At 37.6% G+C, this 16,401-nt stretch overlaps 1 protein-coding gene across 3 annotated transcripts in view; it reads left to right on the plus strand.

Annotated features, from left to right (window-relative positions):
- Positions 1 to 16,401, plus strand: part of shtn1 (shootin 1) — a 51,578-nt gene that overhangs the window by 31,652 nt on the left and 3,525 nt on the right. For 2 of the 3 annotated variants that reach the window (XM_007244641.4, XM_022672787.2), the window contains 5 exons: positions 238 to 323; positions 3,235 to 3,341; positions 5,126 to 5,179; positions 8,142 to 8,262; positions 8,655 to 8,778. In XM_007244641.4, the coding sequence (XP_007244703.3) occupies positions 238 to 323; positions 3,235 to 3,341; positions 5,126 to 5,179; positions 8,142 to 8,262; positions 8,655 to 8,758 (472 nt within the window). In that variant the 3' untranslated portion in view covers positions 8,759 to 8,778. The remainder of the gene's footprint in view (positions 1 to 237; positions 324 to 3,234; positions 3,342 to 5,125; positions 5,180 to 8,141; positions 8,263 to 8,654; positions 8,779 to 16,401) is intronic. The other variant, XM_007244643.4, reaches the window with a different exon arrangement.

Raw genomic sequence — 16,401 nt, forward strand, 5'->3', positions numbered from 1 at the left:
TTTTTTATGAGACCACATACATATATATATACGAGAGATACGAGGTTTTTAACATGTATTTATGTATAGCTCTCTCGCACTCCTGTGCATTTCCTTTCCGTGTGTGCAGTTGAGTGTTTATTTCACTCAGATGTGGGTGTGAATAGAGTCTAATAGGCAGGCTCAGTGCCACCACACTATAGCTCATCATGGCATTGTGCTCCATTCAGTCCGATTTTTTTTCTCACACTCTTCCAGCTCACTCTTGTCAATGCTGCGTAAGAAAAAGGACACCAATAATGACATTCCAATGGTAGAAAAAGACTCTCCAGCAAAAGAACCAGGTAAGGACACGGGTCTGGTGTGTGTGTGTGTGTGTGTGTGTGTGTGTGTGTGTGTGTGTGTTTGTATTCCTCCATCACCTGCCGCAGTGTCGTGACACTGTGTTTATGAATCAATTCTTCCGCTGAGTTATTACAGTAGCCACTCAAATGCCTTTGTTGATCCAGCATTGAAAGACTAGGCACCTTTACACCGGGACTGTTTTTATTAGCACTTTCAATCAACTCTGACCATGAGGAAAAAACTCGGAGGTAACCCGAGTGACCTCCTTTGTGCTGGTAGTGTGTGAAGTTGAATCCGAGTGTTAAATACGCTCTAAATGTTGAAGGCAGTTGGATGAACTTTTATACTTTGTGTAGAGTTTTTATGAGCTGATGCAGAGCCGTGTGAAGTGCGGCAGCGCGAGTCTGAGTTCCCTATTTCTTTCACTGTTATACTGTTTTATCAGATGCGGTTAGCATTGAATTTTCTGACCTAGCTGAGGCAGATAGTAAAAAGGTTTCTTGTGCTTAAAGGATAATTTGCCTTTTTTCACTTTCTGGGCGCGTTTGTAACCTCTGATATGGGGGTAAGTCTATCACATCTATTTTTTGGGGGGCATTTTGTTTCCCAAAAATAACAATTTTCTAAAAGTGCACTTGAAAATGACAGACCTGCGCAGCCATTAGCAGCGGTGAAGGGGTTAGCATTAAATTATTATTAAATGCTTTTTAAATGTCGAAAGGGCTTTACAAAAAGGCCTGTTTCTTTACAGTTAAAGTGCCATGTGTAATCCAATTTCTGCTCTTTGTAGTTTGCAATGTTCCACACTGAAATGATTGATTTCCTAAAGAAACTGAAACTAAAATAACAAAAGCGCTGAAAAATGCACCAGAAAAAACTTCACTGTGCCAAGAGATAGGGAGTGGATTATGAAATTTTGCAGTTAATTAATGATTTTGTGAAGTCTGTAGTTAATATTTGTAAGTGTGAATTACAATTATTTGAGAAAATAACAATTCAAATTACTTTTTCCCAAATTTCTTATTTTGCTAATCTGGTTTATCGTCTGAATTTTCGTTTTGTCCAGATTCACATCCGTGGCCCTATCTTACACCCTGCACATCGGCGTGTCACAGTGCTCATTCCTATCTTACACTCCACCAACAGTCTATTTTCACATCATCCACCTTCATCGTTTAAATAGCAACGGTGTTTCTAAATTTATCTACGGAAATGGGCATGTTAATCTGTAAGTGAGGTGTGTTCAAGTAAATGTCTGGTGTATTACTATCTAGGCAACGGAAAACACAGGTGCACTACTGACTGATTAAAACCCTGACAACTGTCAACAGTCAGATGTTCATTGCTATCTTGGCAACACAGGTGCCCCAAGCATACAGCCCCCCCTTATTACACACACATGAACACATAGCAGCAGAAACCCAACTTTTACATCAACAATAAACAGAATAAACATACAATAACATTGCTGTTCCTGTAAATGAGCTGCTGGTGCACCTTCACAGCGTGAATGAGCAGGTCAGTTTCCACTGCCAAGAAGCATTGGACATATTTAGGTAGCTGCATCGATAAAATAGCAATCCACCAAAGTCAGAGTGCACCTGGCACTTAAAGGTAATGGCAAGAGCCATGCTGATTGGATCATTTCACATTACACCAAAACACACCCATGATTAATTAAGAGAATTGCCTTTTACATGCCTTTTGCGTGTTTCGTGCCAATTTGTACTTTTCCAGCCGATACGATTGTCAGTGTACGATAGCACTGACAAAACCAATCTGCACAGTGCAGGGTTGATGTCTTGCCTGAAGATGACTAAAACAGGGCTTCCATGTGTTTTCAGAAATATATCACCTCACATTAGGAAATAAACAACAGATGCCTCCCTTAGGAGTCACCAAAAAATACTAACATAATTTGGTATTTGAAAGGATCTGGGCGTGCAATTTCACAGTCAGGTCCCAGTCTTCAGTGCAGTTTTTGTTAGCAACGTTAGCAACATTAGCCCAGCATCATAGCAGAGTTATTCATAGCACATAAGTTTATAGATGATGTTTTTCAAATTAACCATTAATTTTTACAGAGATAAGATGAAACTGGTGGCAGTTGTTTAAGTCCAGTGTGTGTTAGCAACATTAGCTTAGCATCTTTCATTGAATGTTAAAGAAGCTTGTCAGTAAGGAGTCATACTACTTTGATTGTTTGCTGAACTGTTAGTGTTTATTGAGATAATTTCTCAAGTTATTTGTATTTTTTTTTATTTTATTATTATATGATACACATTTTACTTGAATATTTTTTTAGTCTTGTAATCAGATCAGTTGGCTACTTTATCCAGAAGGTCATCATCTAATTTCAGTCCTTAACCTTCACATAACATCCCACAGTTCCTCCATTCAGCTGTGAGATGAAGACAGGCTCATCTGAAGATGAAATGTTTTCTGTTTGTTTGCTGGATCATTGGTACTTGTGGGAGCTGGATCTGCGCTGCATGTTCAGACATGATGGTAGCAGAAACGAGTGACCAAGGCTACATTCCTCTCGGATCCGTGGGGACATTTTTCAGTCTCGATTTGTTTGTAAACACTGAATAAAAAAGCGTAATGCAGAAATTGGAGTTGTGCTCGTCCTCAGTCCCGTCAGGGCTGGTATTCGCTAAACCTTTAATACTGTGGCTTTTTTCTCGCTCAGGGTTTTTCAGCTGCTTTGAGCACCTGGAGCAGAGAGTAATTAGTTGGTTATTGGCTGTAAAACGTGTCGCTATTTCAATTATTGTGCTCTGTGTAGCACTGCTGCGTGGAGTGGCTGCTTTTTAATTACAGTCAGCATTCAAATAGTTTGTGAAGTCATTTTTGTCTGTCTGTCTGTGTGTGTGTGCGTGTGTGTGTGTGTCGGTGTGTCGGTGTTAGAGAAAGACATTAGGCAGCAAGCCGTGTCAGAGATGATGGAACGAATCAAAAAAGGCATTCAGCTCCGGCCAGTTGGCCACTCCAGCAACAGAGCCAAACAACCAGAGGTAACTCACACCAACACTCAGGGCCATTTAAGGCATTTGACTAGCATTGACTACCAGCCTGCTAGCTTAGCTAATATAAACTTTACCCATATATTTTGCTGTTAGCCTACCTCCTGCAAAATTACACCATTTGTACACATTAGTGCTGGATGATATGGCCAAAATTTATATCACAATATATTCCTTAATTTCGGTCGATACGATATAATTTCGATATCGATATAAATACTTTGAAGGCCTCAGAAAAACTGCTAAGAATCCCTGCAATGGATATCTGTACACTACTGTCTGAAATTTCAATGCAAGTCTTTAAAGCCTCCTCTCATAAAAACTTTATAATACTTTAGAAATAAAAAATGGTCAGAATTAATCAATGTTTACTTTTATTTGCATGTAGCAAAATATCTGTCAGACACAAACCTATAACCTATATACATATTACCAATATAAATAACCTTACATTACAACAGAGGCAGAGCTTCTTATTCTTTTGTAAACATATTTAACAGATCAAAACAAAAGTGCTTCAACCAGGATAAGGAATACAAAAAGCCTTCACATATATAAAAGGAACATGATATCCCTGTCAAATAAACAAACCTATATCAACTATAAATAACTTAGATACAACATAAACTACAAAAGTGCTTCAGATATTGTGTGTAGTGAAACTGCTTGAAGTGGTGGAACAGACCGGACTGGAGCGCAGCCGAGCTTCATCGCGGGACATTCTAGGTGCGGAGCGGAGCGCGGCCGAGATCCGCTTGGTTAGGGTCGGTTTCGCTTCATCACGGAAGGGTTTAGATGCGGACCGGAGCGCAGCCGAGCTTCATCGCGGGACAGTTTAGATGCGATGTGGAGCCTAGCCTAGCCTAGCTGGCTACGTGCCTGTGTGTACGTCATCACGCACTGACGTAGCCCGGCTACGGAGGCTGATTGCATTCAGCTCTGCAGTGAATTGACGCCGCTAAAAAACGCCTGTCTGTGATAGATTCTGTAAATAATACGTACCGATATGTCACAGAAATGATATCACCGATATCGAAATATTGTCCAGGCCTAGTGCACATAGACACATAGTTCTAATTTATCCTGTGTAAATGATCACTTACTGCTGACTTTTCTTCCTTTCTTCTATTTCTTTTCTGGTTTTTGTATTTGCTATATTTTACTTGGCCTTTTATATTATATTTGAGGAAAATTATCCAATATTACATATTCATGTAATCCATATCTAGTGTGGATTATTATATTTATATATATATATATTGTTATATATTGTAACGTTACAGTTGTATTTATTTGTGTACTTTCCCACTGCCCTGATGGCATCGGTTGTTTTCATCTATGTCAAGTTGTTTTCACCCTGTCTGGCACATCTACTTGTTTTAAAGGTGCCGGACTGCAATTAACCAGTGATAAGGAGTGCAGTTTCTCTGATTATCGTTGCCACTTTCGACGCTCCACAGTTGACTAACATGGCAATCCCCCAACCACAATTAGGTTACATTCACATTACAAGCCACATTGCTCAGATCTGATTTTTTGCTCAGATTGGATTAAATCAGATTTGTATGTCTTGATGGTTCACATTTACATTTTAAATGTAAGTGAGCTGTATCTGTGTGTAATGTGAACAAATCTGTCCCTGAAACGCCTCACATGCACAGATCGATACGTGTACAATCGCCTGTACAAAAATTAAACGTTATATTAAAGAGATGTCTCAAAGCTTTACAAAGGTGAAATCAATGAACATTTCTGATGTTTTTTTTTTTTTGAAGCAGAGGGAGCGAATAGGATCCAGTTCTGCCATTCAGGAGCTTAAAGGAATTCTGGTACCTGCTTATTTTACTTATTTATACTTATTTAGATAACTAATGATTGAAATATGTAGTTATCTATATAGATTGTGCACTGCACACTAAGAGGCAGCTTCACACTTCACTTTAAATGGAGATTTTCCATTAAAAGGAGAATAATGACTGTAGTATAAGACTAGGAATAATGTAGGTTCAGCTACTTTAAACTGAACCCTGAATCAGATGTACAAATACACACACACACACACACACACACACATGTATGTCAAGTCTCTGTAGAGAATTACTGCCAATAGAATAGGACTCTTTGGAGCAGGTAAACATGACCCTATTGGCACTAGGCCTAATGTTGGCTATAAAGGGATATATATATATATATATATATATATATATATATATATATATATATATATATATATATATATATATATATATATATATATATATATATATATACAGTGCCCTCCATAATTATTGGCACCCCTGGTTAAGATGTGTTCTTTAGCTTCTCATAAATTGAGTTTTGTTCAAAATAATATAGGACCACGATGGAAAAAAAGAGTAAAATACAACCTTTAACTCAAGTGAATTTATTCAGTAGGAAAAAAATCCCACATTAAGAAATAATTATTTAACATCAAATCATGTGTGCCACAATTATTAGCACCCCTGATGTTAATACTTTGTACAACCCCCTTTTGCCAACAAAACAGCACCTAATCTTCTCCTGTAATGTTTCACAAGATGGGAGAATACAGAAAGAGGGATCTTTGACCATTCCTCTTTGCACATTCTCTCTAAATCATCCAACGACCTGGGTCCTCTCCTCTGCACTCTCCTCTTCAGCTCACCCCACAGGTTTTCAATGGGGTTGAGGTCTGGGGACTGAGATGGCCATGGGAGGAGCTTGATTCTGTGTGCGGTGAACCATTTCTGTGTAGATTTGGCCACATGTTTAGGGTCATTATCTTGCTGAAAGACCCAGTGACGACCCATCTTCAGCTTTCGGGCAGAAGCCACCAGATTTTGTTTTAAAATGTCCTGGTATTTTAGAGCATTCATGATGCCATGCACCCTAACAAGGTTCCCAGGGCCTTTAGAAGAGAAACAGGCCCACAGCATCACTGATCCCCCGCCGTATTTCACAGTGGGCATGAGGTGCTTTTCTGCATACTCAGCTCTTGTGTTACGCCAGACCCACTTAGAGCATTTGTTGCCAAAAAGCTCTATCTTTGTTTCATCTGACCAAAGCACACGGTCCCAGTTGAAGTCATAGTACCGCTTAGCAAACTCCAAACGTTTGCGTTTATGATTGTGAGTGAGAAATGGTTTCTTCCGTGCATGCCTCCCAAACAGCTTGTTGGCATGTAGATAGCGCCTGATGGTTGTTTTGGAGACTTTGTGACCCCAAGAAGCTACCATTTGTTGCAATTCTGTAACAGTGAGCTTTGGAGAACTTTTTATTTCTCTTATCATCCTCCTCACTGTGCGTGGTGGCAAAATAAACTTGCGTCCTCGTCCAGGCTTGTTTACCACTGTTCCAGTGGAAACAGGAAGTTGTGAATTACTAATTAAATGTTCCTACATACTCTGATCAACTTTGTAAACTACTGTAGAAGTGACAGAAATACTTTTATTAAATTTATTTCCTAAGAATTGTTAGGGGTGCCAATAATTGTGGAACAGGTGATTTTATGAAGAATAATTATTTCTTAGTCAGGGATTTTATTTCCCCCTTAAAATTTACTTGAGTTAAAGGTTGGACTTTACTTTTTTTTCCCATCGTGGTCCTATATTATTTTGAACAAAACTCAATTTATGAGAAGCTAAAGAACACATCTTAACCAGGGGTGCCAATAATTATGGAGGGCACTGTATATATATCCTTGAACACATCAGTGCTCTTAATGTAGTAGAAAGGCTCCATGTTTAATAGAGAGGTACTCCAATAATAGTAGGATAAATTATTTTTTTTTACTTGAATAAGGGTATGCTCTATGCTTTATTATTCAGTGGCTTACAAAAGTATTCATAATAAACTTTCACATCTTATCACCTTACAACCACAAACGTAAATGTATTTCATTGAGATTTAAAGTGAAAAACCAACACAAAGTATCACATCATTGTGAAGTGGAATAAAAATGATACATGGTTTTCAGAATTGAATCAAATACAAATCTGAAAAGTATATATACAGCTCTGGAATACATTTATTTTATTTTACCAAATTGAAAACCTTTGGAATATAATAAAGAGGAAGATGGACGATCACATGCCATTAAACCAAGCTGAACTGCTTGAATTTTTGCACCAGGAGTGACAAAATCAGTGTGTAAGACTGGTGGAGGAGGACATGCCAAGATGCATGAAAACTGTGATTAAATATATGAAAAATATATATATGAACTTGGTTTCTTTGCACCTGTTTTTGTTATTTCAGCCTTTTCTCGTTTTCTGCAAATAAATGCTCTAAAATTGGAATTTGGGACCAATGTTGTTCGTAGTTTGAAGAATAAAACAACAATGTTCACTGAGAACACTGAGGTCTCTTAATTTTCTCTCTCTCTCTCTCTCTATCTATCTATCTCTATCTATCTATCTATCTATCTATATATATCAAAACCTAGTAGAGCCACCTTTCACTGCACTTACAGCAATGAGTTTTAGATTTTTATTTGATTAAAATTTGGATTTTAATTCAACTTGACAATGATGTGCTACATTGTGTTGATCGATCACTTAAATTGTCAATAAAATACATTTCAGTTTGTGTTTGTAAGGTGACAAAATGCTATAAAAAAAAAAAGTTACATATTTTTGCAAGCCAGAGTAAAAAGGTCATTTATCAGTGGATTGTCTGTAATATTTTTGTAGAAGTTGATTTAGAAGGTCATCATTATCAGATTAGATAATTGTTTTAGGCCAGCAAACAGTCAGAGCCTGAGTTCATTTTTTTCTGTGTGTATTTATACAGAGTTCAGTGAAACGTCCCTCCCCCTGCCCCTCCCCTCCTGCACGGCCTTCATCCCCTGAATCTGAACTCCAGAAAGTGTTGTTGAAACGTCGTGGAGCCCTGGAGACCACAACAGACAGCAGTGAGTCTTACACACACACGCACACACACATACTTATTTCTTACTCTTTTTTTTTTTAGTCTGCTGTAGCATTTCTCCACCTTTTTGTTGTTAACAAAGTATAAAAAACTGTCATCCGCTCACAAGTAATTAATTAAAGTAATTAACTTTCACAAAATGTGACCTTGATGTAAAATGTGTGTTGTGTGTGCTTATTTCTTTCTATTGTACAGTTGGTTTGACATCATGAGGTCACATTTTGATCTCACTACATCACTTTTTGCTGGTAGTGAAGTTATATAGGGAAAAATCTAATAAATATTACCAATGTTGCAAAGTACACTACAGCAAACAGCAACACTGTAAAAAACATTTCCAGAAATCTCTCTCTCTCTCTCTCTCTCTCATCACAGCTTTAGCACAGCCCTTTCCCAGCAGTGTTCTGGATCTGACCCGTGTTAAGCACACTCCAACTGGACCTGGACTGAGCACAAACCACCAGGCCACACAACACTGACACCTAAACACACCTGAACTGTGAGTTCCCCCCACACACACCTGCACACTAGAGCTCATAATGTAGCTTCCATTGTACAGTAGCAAAATGGACCTTCTTAACCCTTAAAAAACCCTTAACCCTGCATCCATTCCACTGGACATGTTGTGTTTTTGTCTTTCTTGTGTATTATTACACTTCACACAAATTCAGACCTACTATTCAACAGAATAGACATTTTATTAGCCAATCAAAGAGCATATTAGCCCTGCCCACTGCATTTGAAAACTAAAAATCTGCACTAAAAACTAAATTAAACTTAAAAAGTAAAGGATTGCAGCATGCCTGGAAATGTGGTAGAGAAAACATCTTTTCCTATTGTGTTATGAGTTTTTTACTGATTAGAAATAATTTGTGAAAATTATTATTATTATTATTATTATTATTTTGTGAAATACATATGTATTAAAATGTGTATAGAATAAAAAAACAAATGACAAAACTACAATTAACAGAGGAATTGCAAATATTATGTTTAATTGTTATTTATTGATTTATTAATTTATTATTATTATATAATTATTATTAATTTATTATAATATAATTTTTTATTGAATTCTGCTTTTGAGTGCATTACAGGCAGAAAAAAGCAGTCTTTTACTTTTTTATCACTATAACATAAATCAGGTCTGAAAGGGTAAACGTATCTTAGGAAATCAAGGTAAAGGAACACTGTGGTGGTCTGATAGTGGGTGCCAGGTTGATGGAAATTTCCATTTCCTAGTTGTAAGGGAAATTAGATATCCTCATTCCTGGGAATAAGTGGACAGCGTGAATCATGTAGGTGTAGGGCTGGGTATAGAAATTCGAACAGCGAGGTAAACATGTGGAAGTGCGCTAAATCTGACTATTTCTAAAGATTCAGCACAGACATGCTCATAGTTTTTTTTGACAGTATGAGAAGAGAGATTACTCACGTCGGCTGTTAAATAAATACCATATGTGAGAATTATTATATACCGTTTTTTTTTTTTTCCTTACAATTAAGAAAAAGATATTGAAAGAGGTATTGTTTAAGTATAAGTATCAATATCGGAAATTTTTAAAAGATACCCAGCTCTATTTACTAATAGAATAATTATTAGTACTTTTCCACCACTCTGTCCCGTGACATGTGGCGTGTGAGTGTATAGTGTGTAAGAGTGTTTTTGAAGTGTGTGTATATGCTGTGCCCTTGTGTAAAAACACTAGTAAGTTTGAGGGAAGGCTGATGGGTTGAATACATTTTCGTAATTTGTTATATAATACAACATTTGATGAATGCATTTTTTTAATTCCTACAGTATTAGTACACTGTGATACTTATTACATGCAGGTGTTTTCATCAGTCTTTCTATCATTCACTAAAGACCTAACGTAGGATTTTCCAGAACGATCGAGTCTCCCTATTGTCGTTGGCATAGCGGTGGGTGTCGTAATTTTAGTGAAATAAAATCCGATCGTTCCCAGCGTCTCGTGCTTTAGCTAAAAGTCCTTTAGTGGCGACGGCTGAGCCGGAGTTATTCACAGAGTCTTTGTGTGAGTGAACGGTGTTTGTAGACGGGTTCTGGAGCTTAGCCTTGAACATTTGCCAAGCATGTGGGTTTTAAACTCCTCTGTCCAAACCTCCTCTGTCCAAGTATTAGTCTGCAGGCTCCCAGTCAGTAATTACAAGGCACTGGGCTTCAGCTTACTTCTCTCCTCTCTCTCCTCCCATGATTGTTGTAGCGCTGTCAACCATGAAGTTCTCCCCTTCTTAGTCTTTTTGGGCTCCAAGATACAGAAAACAGATCAGGTCCAGAATCTTCTTAAAAGAGCCAGATCTTTATAGGAACCCATTTTATAAATCTGTTTGAATACCCTACATCAATAAATAAACACATTTCCAATATTTATAAAAAACTAACAATGGATTTCCAAGACAACACCCTACATATAAAAGGACAATGGGAGCTGGAAATGAATATAGTAGTGGATGACTATGTCTGGGAGACTATATGTCTCAGATGTCACAAGGGGATAGAGAGCCAGTTATGGAAAGAGTTTGATTGGAAGGTGAAAATAAGGTATTTCAGAACAACGTTAGTAACATGTAAATGTAAAAATAATGGTACCAAAAAATGCTGGAGAAACTGTGGTATGGTCGGCGACCATACCCATATTTTCTGGGACTGCCCAAAAGTTCAGTCATTCTGGAAAAATATTAAAATAGAAAAATAGAAAAAATCCTAAACGTTCATACTCCATTGGACACACAATTTTTGTTATTGGAAATGTTTTCTGAATATATGCTTACCCCTAATCAGTGTTATATAATGCATATTTTGTTGATGATTGCGAGGAAAACTATTACGACTAATTGGATGAAACCTGATCCCCCTACTGTTGGACAATGGTTACAAAAAGTCAAATACGTATGTTTATATGATGGAGCACATGACTGCACAGCTACAACTAAAGCTACCAAATTTTATAAGAAGATGGACACCTGTTATTATGTACCTTAGTTAGATTGTATCAAAATTGTATTTGTATCTTAAAGGAATATATGTAGGTATAAAGGTGGATATGTGGGAATGTATGTATGCAGGTATGTATGTATATAGGTATGTATGTATGTTTTGTAGGTATCTATAGGTAAACATGTATCAATACATAGATATGAATGAAGATTATGTAAAGATAGATCTATTTTTTTTATTCTATTTGTATATAATATGTGTTAAGTGAAGCCCGACCTCAAGGAGATTTTGTTACACAATGTTAATTGCCTGTCAATGTGTGTTAATGGCAATAAAGTTCAAAAAAAAAAAAAGAGCCAGATCTTGGAAAAATAGTTGTGAAAGGCTGCATATATCTGCCCGTTACAGCAGTTCAGGAATGCACCAGAATTATCAAAACAATTACAAACGTGTTATTATTAAAACAATTTCAAAATATTTATTGAACATAAATTATTTTAAACATCTAAGCAGACAAACCAAAAAAGCACAATAAACTTACCTCAGCAGCGCTATTCTAATCATAAATCATAAATTCACTTGCAATATTATTATTGCAATTAATATTGCACAGTGCAATACTAGTTAGAAATTTACCTTAGCAGTGGCAATCCAGTTATAAATAATACCACATTGAGTGCTACTCAGAGACAGACAATATTTTGGTAAACAAAAAATTGCTAAGGCTAAGTTAGCTCAGCTACTAGTCCTAGTAATATTCTAGTCCTGTGTGTTGTAGTACTCTTGTCCGGTCTCTGTCTCAAGACCATAAATGAGAGGTCTCAGGCTCGTCTCGGGGGCCTTGTCTCAGGGAGAGGTGGTCTTGAGAATTTGGGAATTGTTCAAGACCATCCGCATCTCGTGTTTTTCTATGGTAATGTTATTTAGAAACTGAAACTAAACCTTCAGTAATCAGCGTAAACAGCACGGCGTTCTGCTCAGTGTCATCGCCTGGCCGTGTTTAGTTAATCCACTTCTCACTCAGTGCTCTTCATATATTAGCATTTACATACCATCTGCTGGCCAGAAAAAAACAAGTCTTGTTCCTGATTCAGACTTGACTACTAAGTCTTGGTTTTGATTCAGACAACTACTAAAAGTCTTCGGTTTGTTTCAGACTCGACTACTAAAAGTATTTGGTTTGATTCGGACTCGACTACTAAAAGTCTTGGGTTTGATTCGGACTCGACTACTAAAAGTCTTGGGTTTGATTCGGACTCGACTACTAAAATTATTGGGTTTGATTCAGACTCGACTACTAAAAGTCTTGGGTTTGATTCAGACTCGACTACTAAAATTATTGGGTTTGATTCAGACTCGACTACTAAAAGTCTTGGGTTTGATTCAGACTCGACTACTAAAAGTCTTGGGTTTGATTCAGACTCGACTACTAAAAGTCTTGATTTTGACTCGGACTAGACTACTAAAAGTCTTGGGTTTGATTCAGACTCGACTACTAAAAGTCTTGATTTTGACTCGGACTAGACTACTAAAAGTCTTGGTCTTGATTTAGACTCGACTACTAAAATCTGTCTAGATTCACTTTTCCTCTACTAAAAGTCTCTCTTTAAAGTCTCGCTGAATGCTATTTTTTTATTTTAGTAAAATAAACATTAAAAAAGTAAACAGAAAACAGTAATTAGATTTCTTAGAATAAAAAAAGGAAGCATGTATAACAACCTTTAGGATTCTCATGATCGTTTAGCACTGTCGCTTTTCATCTGAAAAGCGAACAGACCATCGGCATTGTTGCCGCACGCGAGCGTCCGTGATCTCGCCCGTTGCACAAAGCCAGATCAGGAGCAGAGCACATGTACCTGCTAGCGCGAGAGCAGGGCACGCACACTTTCACCTCTCGCTCTCGCGCTTCTAAAGAAGCGTAAATGGATGGCTTGTTTAACGAGGATTACGGGTCTCGCGCTAGCTCTGTTGAAGCGAACAAAGAGTAATGAAGTAGATTCTGAAGCAGGCTTTTGAAAAAGCAGTTCTTAAATTGTATGCAGGAGTCGTGAAATGCCTTTGAACATGAACGACAAAACCTCCAGACTTGAACCCTCTTCAAAATAAAAATGCTGGTATTTTAATTTCTTGGTTATTTATCAGTTTGAAATGTAATTTCTCCAGAAAAGTTTCAAGAGAAGCTTCTTTTTTGAAGTAGTGTGAGAAATGATTAGTTTTAAATCTTTAAATCAACACATTTGCTCTCTGACGAGTGCTCTTAATATACATTAAAGCATGTTTTTAGATTCATGTAGTCTTTAACGATGTTCTCAAGGTCTTAAACTTATGTCTGAAACGTTTGGTTATGATTATATTCTGACATGCTAAAAGTCATGGGACAACAGTATGTAAATTGATCAGAACAAGTTTCCTCGGGTAATAGCTTATTAACACCCACGCCTGTATAACTTTTGAGGTGTTACCTTGTGAGCATGTTTACTGAGGTAAATATATGATTAAGTTGCAGTTCTGAGGTAGCTAGCACCTGAAACATGTTAGAATAGAACAGCACTGCTGTTGTAAATGTATTGTGCTTTGTTGGCATATTAAAATGTTTAGTGTTTAATGTTTAGTTTTGTATTAGCTTTTTCTTAGAAAAGTGAAACAAAAGGAGCCCCAAGTGGTCCAATGGATCCAATCCGAGGATCTTCTGTTTGGCATCAGCAGCCATGTCTGGGAGAGCAAAATTGACCTTGCTCTCTAGGTAGATGGAGCTTTCTGGTTTTGGTTATGGTTATGAATGGCATGCTTATTATACTCTACAAAAATACTCATAACACAATATATTGCTTTTATAAGGCATTGTAAACAGGGCTATACAAATCGTATTTTTCAAATTAAAAGGCTCACTTAAAATTCTTTAATTTTCCCAAAAATCGTCAGTGTGCCTTATAATCTGGTGCACTTTATGTATGAATTTTACCAGTCAGGTTGTAAGAAGCAGTAAAGCCACTCCACTGAAATACAGCTTTATACAGGAGTTTGAGTTTAGTTCTCCAGCACAGAGACTTGAGTCTGGAGCAGTATTGGCAATACCCGCTAACCACACTGCTAGCTCTTTAGCCATTCAGAGGTGAGTATTATTGGCCTGTAGCCTGCTGCTAACCCCAGCTATCACTGCTGGAGCAGCAACAGCATTAGCTGCTAACCGCATAATTCATGAGTGGTTAAACATAACTGCAACATGGTCCAGTGTGTATTTTTAAGTAGGCAGCTTTGTTGAGGTTCTTGGTATTGACTAGGGTTGCAACGGTATGAGATTTTCACGGTATGATAACCGTCTCAGAAAATACCGCGGTATCACGGTTATCACGGTATCACAGTTTGTTACATATATTATTAAACTGACCCTTAAAGGTTTTTTGTTCAATTAACTATTTATAGAAACCTGGAACAATTATAATTTTATGTCTCCTTAAAAAAAATAAGCTGTACACCATCAGGTGAAGGAAACCATTTTTTGCCACTACTCTTAAGGGCATTAAGAGTGTATATAAAAAAAATATATATAAATATATATAATATATATACACACATACACACACGTTACACACATTACATGTCCTCTAAGAAGTAAAGATTCTGTATTTAAAATATTCAGTACAATGATTTAAGTTTAAATTATTTAATATCTGATAAACTGAGCCTGGGTCAGTGTCTGATCAACAACTGTTGTAAACGTCCGTTTTACTGCCAAGTTGGTATATAACCAGATACTGCAGAAAGAGGGGATTTATTTCTGACATGATCCTCACAATAGAGATTTCTATTTTAAGGCTTTCACAGCGAGTCTGGTTTTAACACATGAAAAACAGGCACGTCAGAATTTGAAAATGAACGCATGTAAATGAATGGCGTCTTTCACATCCAGTCCGGCCAGCACCTTTACACGGACACGTGAATCCATCGTAGCACGCACTTCACGCCTGTACCTGCGTGCCCAAATTTCGGATAACTCAGCGCTTTTGCGGGCGCTTACCGCATGGGTTGTGCACGATTACAAAGAGATTTTATTTAGGTTCAGATTAAAATTATAAACTAAACACATACTTTGCGCTGCACGGCGGGGTGGTGTTCTTGGAGATGGGAGAACAGGTTTGACGGATGTCCACCTTTAGCTGTGACTTTACGGCCACATTGATTATAAATCGGATAACCATCCTCGGGTGCGTTCGGCGGGTATCCGAAATAATCCCACACTGCTGATTTTAGTTTAGCCTTTTTTTAGGCGGACGGAGATTTGTTTAGTCTGATGCACTTTCTGCTGTTCTCACCGCTGTGTGCTGAGCAGCTGAAGCGGAGCAGAGTTGCGCATGCGCGGGTGAGTTTCTCCGCTGGCTTGCGTTTTACCGGTAATAAGCAAACACACACGGTATGATAACCGTGCATTTTAATACCATGGTATACCGTGAAACCGGTTACCGCTGCAACCCTAGTATTGACATGTAATATCTTATGAACATAGCTGATGATGCATTATGATCACAATTCATAATACATAATAAACATGACTATTAATATCTATGTGTATATTTTGCATTATAATGTGTTGTGTATTTTTATAGAGACATATAGATATGATAGTTTTACAAAACAGTAAGTTTGACATGTTGTACCCGTCTGCCTTCAACTTGCCTTAATGCAGGCTTGTTTAAAATCATGTTTGAAAAGTGACAAAAATCTCTGATAATTCACTTTAGAGAGTCGTGACGAGTTTTGTTTCGTTTGCAATCGTTTTTAAAAGTCTGTAATTTATGAAGTCCATTCTGTCGGCTTTGGCCATTGGTCACGCTGCGCACCAGTATAATAAAGGCTGGACGAGGATTGAGTTTGAGGGTCCGGTCTGTAGGACAGGGGGATCGTGTTTGGTGTCACTTTTGATTTTCACAATAGCACAGTTTTAGTCACGGAGGGTTAGAGGCGGGATTTATTTTCTGCCTTTGTGTTGCAGATTTAGTGTAGCTTTTGGTTGGAGAAGCTCTGTCGGAAATAAGTGGAGTGAGTGTGTGTGTGTGTGAGAGAGAGGGGGAGAGAGAGAGAGAGACTGTGTGTAAATGTGAGAGAGTGAGAAATCTGAGCTGTGATGAAGGCTTTGGGGCTTATTCACACATTTAGGCACAATTT

This window comes from Astyanax mexicanus, chromosome 14 (genome assembly GCF_023375975.1).
Source record: "Astyanax mexicanus isolate ESR-SI-001 chromosome 14, AstMex3_surface, whole genome shotgun sequence".
NCBI lineage: Eukaryota > Metazoa > Chordata > Actinopteri > Characiformes > Acestrorhamphidae > Astyanax > Astyanax mexicanus.